Source organism: Pecten maximus, chromosome 18 (assembly GCF_902652985.1).
Source record: "Pecten maximus chromosome 18, xPecMax1.1, whole genome shotgun sequence".
In the NCBI taxonomy this organism is placed as follows: Eukaryota; Metazoa; Mollusca; class Bivalvia; order Pectinida; family Pectinidae; genus Pecten; species Pecten maximus.
This window is the reverse complement of record NC_047032.1, coordinates 25,295,963-25,300,077: the sequence shown is the minus strand read 5'-3', so window position 1 is coordinate 25,300,077 and position 4,115 is coordinate 25,295,963. Positions and strand designations below refer to the sequence as shown.

The window sequence follows — 4,115 nt, the reverse complement described above, 5'->3', positions numbered from 1 at the left end:
ACCAGTTACATATTATTAAAATGTACATCTAATAAAGGTGATCTTTTTTATAAAAAACAATGAGTTACATATAGCTGGCATTAGCAGTTGTAGAAAAAGAGGTATTCAATCCATTTTTTTTTATAAATTGATTTAGGTCATTGGTGGTGATCCAATATTTTTTTTTTTTTTTACATATAAATGTCAACTGCTCATATATCAACCAAGATAGAGTTGCGATGTCATATTTATATTCATTAATAAAATAATAGGTTCATAAAAAAACCCAACCGAAATGACCTTGAATAAAAATTATCTCAAGGGCCAGTTCTTGAACTAACATTCCTCCACTATTTTTGACGTTGTTTTGCATTTGTATAATTATATTGATTTGCAGGTTTGTATCCATATGGAAAGACATCAGAATTTGGAAAATGTGTTGTTGGGGGATTCTGGTTACCCGTGCCGACCATTCCTCTTGACACCATTTTTGAATCCAAATTGTCCTGCACAGAGAAATTATAATAATGCGCATGGCAGGACCAGAAGTGTAATTGAAAGGACATTTGGGAGGTGGACGAGACGCTTCCACATCCTTCACTCTGAGGTATTAATTTTACTTCATGGACAAGCCATTATGACAGTGATGTTATCAGTACAATGTATTCAAATTGAATAACACACATATACTTTATAGGGTTTAACATTAATATTGATATGTGGAAATGACTCAATCTAATATAGCTATTCAATAACGCATGACCTTTACATTAAACTAATTCAATATCCTTATAGATAAATATATCAATTTGAAAAGGAAAAAGTGAGAGTAACAATACAAGTGACAGCAGAGAAAAATGTAAATTCCTATGAAATCTGTATATATAAATGTTATCATACATTTATCGTGTCTGTTATATATTCCAATGTTTCTTAATACAGATACGCATGCAGCCAGAACGAGTTGTCACCCTTATCATTGCATGTGCAGTGCTTCACAACATTGCCATTACCTTGGAGGAGCCAATCGTTGATGGGGAGGAAGACAATGCTGTTGATGAGGTAGAGGGTGATGCTGCCTACAATGGAGCGCAGGACGGACAAGCTGTGAGTGACCATATCACTCGTGCCTACTTCACCAGGTAGTCTTCCTGAGAGGAGTATTAACTGTTGGGGGCGCGAGGAGTGCCCCACTCCAAGATGTTGTTAGCTGTTGGGGGCTCGAGGAGTGCCCCACTCCAAGATGTTGTTAGCTGTTGGGGGTGCGAGGAGTGCCCCACTCCAAGATGTTGATAACTGTTGGGGGCGCGAGGAGTGCCCCACTCCAAGATGTTGTTAACTGTTGGGGGCGCGAGAAGTGCCCCACTCCAAGATGTTGTTTGCTGTTGGGGGCGCGAGGAGTGCCAATATGTTGTTAACTGTTGGGGGCGCGAGGAGTGCCCCACTCCAAGATGTTGTTTGCTGTTGGGGGCGCGAGGAGTGCCCCACTCCAAGATGTTGTTAACTGTTGGGGGCGCGAGGAGTGCCCCACTCCAAGATGTTCCCTTTATAAAATGCATATGGAAGTTGGAACAAATATTTGGCTTTGTTTTTTGTTCACCACATTTTACTTGTTACTGATGCCAGCTTCAATAAATTCTGGCTAAAGTAGGGCAAGGCCCTGAAATCAACAGACGATATACACTAAACTATGGTACAAGTTTAACATTGGACTTTGGCCCAGATAACATGTACAGTATTTATCTTCAAATAAGCCCCTTCCTGTTATAAATGTAAAAATGAAGATTAGAGCCTTGTAGACATTTGCAGATAAATGTGTACATAAATAAAAAATAATAAATTACATAATTTTTTTCATAAATTTTTAATTAACAGTATCGCCTTTATCTACAAATAACAAGCATTCTCTATTGGGTTGAATAAACAATGTTTGCTGCCCCTAAACGATATTCAGGTATTCTTTTGGTATGTCTACTGTACAGAGTAAAAGAATCTAAAGTGAATTTAAAGTGAAATGTGTAATAACAGCCTTGGATTGAAATATAAACATTATTCTGCATAGCACAGCGTAGTACACTGATTTTATTCCAAAATAATCCCATATCAGTGAAGCAGCATCCTAATACCATTATTAAGTGAATGGAAAGTCATTACAAAACTTTAACCTCAAGAATACAGAGAAAACAGTTAAGTCCATAATATGGAAAAAAAAATCAAAAAATGAAAATGTTTTTTTCATTTTTAAATGTACAAAAGTAATGCCACACACCTAAAGAACCTCTATGCAAAGAATCAGCATCCAAATACCATTATTAAGTGAATGGTGTGCCATTATCAAACTTTAACCAAAACTTAAATCGGACGGACTGACGGACGGACGGCTGCAGGCAAAACCTATATTTTCCCCCGGTTTCCCCGGTAAGGGACTAATTAATTGTACAGTGTTTGTAAGCAGATTCATACAGATTGCAAACATTGTTTTTTCATACCCCAATGGAACTAAAAAAAGACATCAATGCTTAAATGAAACAATTGCATAATAGGTGTAAAATAAATGTGTTATTTTTTAATATTGGTTATTGAAAAGTTATTTGATTGGTTTGGTTTATTTTGTTTAACGTCCTATTAACATCTAAGGTCATTTAAGGACGGCCTCCCGTGCGTGCGACATGTATGCGTGTGATGAGTGCGAGTGTGTGTTTTGGGAGGCTGCGGTATGTTTGTGTTAAGTCTCCTGGTGATAGGCCGGATCTTTTGCCGATTTAGAGTGCTACCTCACTGAAGCATACTGCCGGAGACACCCAGCAGCACACCCCACCCGGTCACATTATACTGACAACGGGCGAACCAGTCGTCCCACTCCTAATTTGCTGAGCGCTAAGCAGGAGCAGCAACTACCATTTTTAAAGACTTTGGTATGTCTCGGCCAGGGGACAGAACCCAAAGCCTTCCTCACAGGGGCGAACGCTCAACTAAAGGCCAAAAGTGAGGCATTGTCAAGGGAGACATTAGGAAGAAGAAAGTTGTTAAGAAAGAAGAGAAAAGATAAGATCCCAAGTTTAGTCGCCTCATACGATCATGCAATGGGGGCAGCAGGTACAATTCTTACGCCCTACCTGCAGGGCAGAAGTTATTTGAAGATTTTAACCCATTTGATCAAATTAACCTTGAATAAAGGTCAAGGTCATCTATTTAAACAAACTTGGTAGCTCTATATCCCAGCATGCTACAGGCCTAATATCAAGTCATTCGGGCAAGTGAGCTAACAAACACTAAACAATACTGCATAATTACAAATTCTGGTTGAAGCAATAACGATTTCAGTTTTGAGTCAACACCACAGGAAGTGGAACAGGTATTTCCAATGATCCCTTTCACAGATGACTTGATTTGTCAAGTGTGTATGTGCACAGCTACATCTGTGAGCCAAAATGATAGATTAATATTGTAAGCAACATGCTCTTGTCAAATGAGTTTTCATCAATATTGTCTCCCCAAAGCAGTACTGAGACAGTACAACTGGCTGGGGACATCCTGGACATGTGGACAGTGCGTATATTCTTAGATTTTAACATTGACACCAACTGCTATGGTAAACTTTGAATTGGGAAGATTTCCAATGGTCCTCTCTCGTAAATTGAAAATACTTAAATACTACAGCTGTTGTAAATTAAATTCTACCAAGAATTGTATATTAAATGCATGTTAGAATATATGTTCAACGATTGTGAGGTGAACGCAAATTGTAAAAACTGGGTTACCAAAGTAAAACACGAGCTGTGCTCACTAGGTATGAGGATTGGTTTGGTTTATTTTGTTCAACGTCCTATTAACAGCCATGGTCATTTAAGGACGGCCTCTCGTGCGTGCGATGAGTGCGTATGCGTGTTTTGGGAGGCTGTGGTATGTTCGTGCTAAGTCTCCTTGTGATAGGCCGGAACTTTTCCCGATTTATAGTGCTACCTCACTGAAGCATACTACCGAAGACACCCAGCAGCACACCCCACCCGGTCACATTATACTGACAACGGGCGAACCAGTCGTCCAACTCCTTGTATGCTGAGCAGGAGCAGCAACTACCATTTTTAAGACTGGTATAACTCGACCAGGGGTTTGGTTTGGTTTGGTCTATTTTG

At 39.2% G+C, this 4,115-nt stretch overlaps 1 protein-coding gene across 1 annotated transcript; it reads left to right on the top strand.

The window, feature by feature from the left end:
* The first annotated feature begins 388 nt into the window (after window positions 1-388).
* Window positions 389-1,125, top strand: LOC117316325 (putative nuclease HARBI1). The gene is made up of 2 exons (XM_033870866.1): window positions 389-586; window positions 922-1,125. The coding sequence occupies exons 1-2, from the start codon at window positions 389-391 to the stop codon at window positions 1,123-1,125; spliced, it is 402 nt and encodes a 133-aa protein (XP_033726757.1).
* The last annotated feature ends 2,990 nt before the right edge of the window (window positions 1,126-4,115 follow it).

Bases quoted from the DNA above. Each gene is read 5' to 3' on its own strand.
- LOC117316325 (XM_033870866.1), top strand. From the start codon at position 389: ATGGAAAGACATCAGAATTTGGAAAATGTGTTGTTGGGGGATTCTGGT. The intron at 587-921 runs GTATTAATTTTA...TTCTTAATACAG, and splicing joins TCCACATCCTTCACTCTGAG to ATACGCATGCAGCCAGAACG.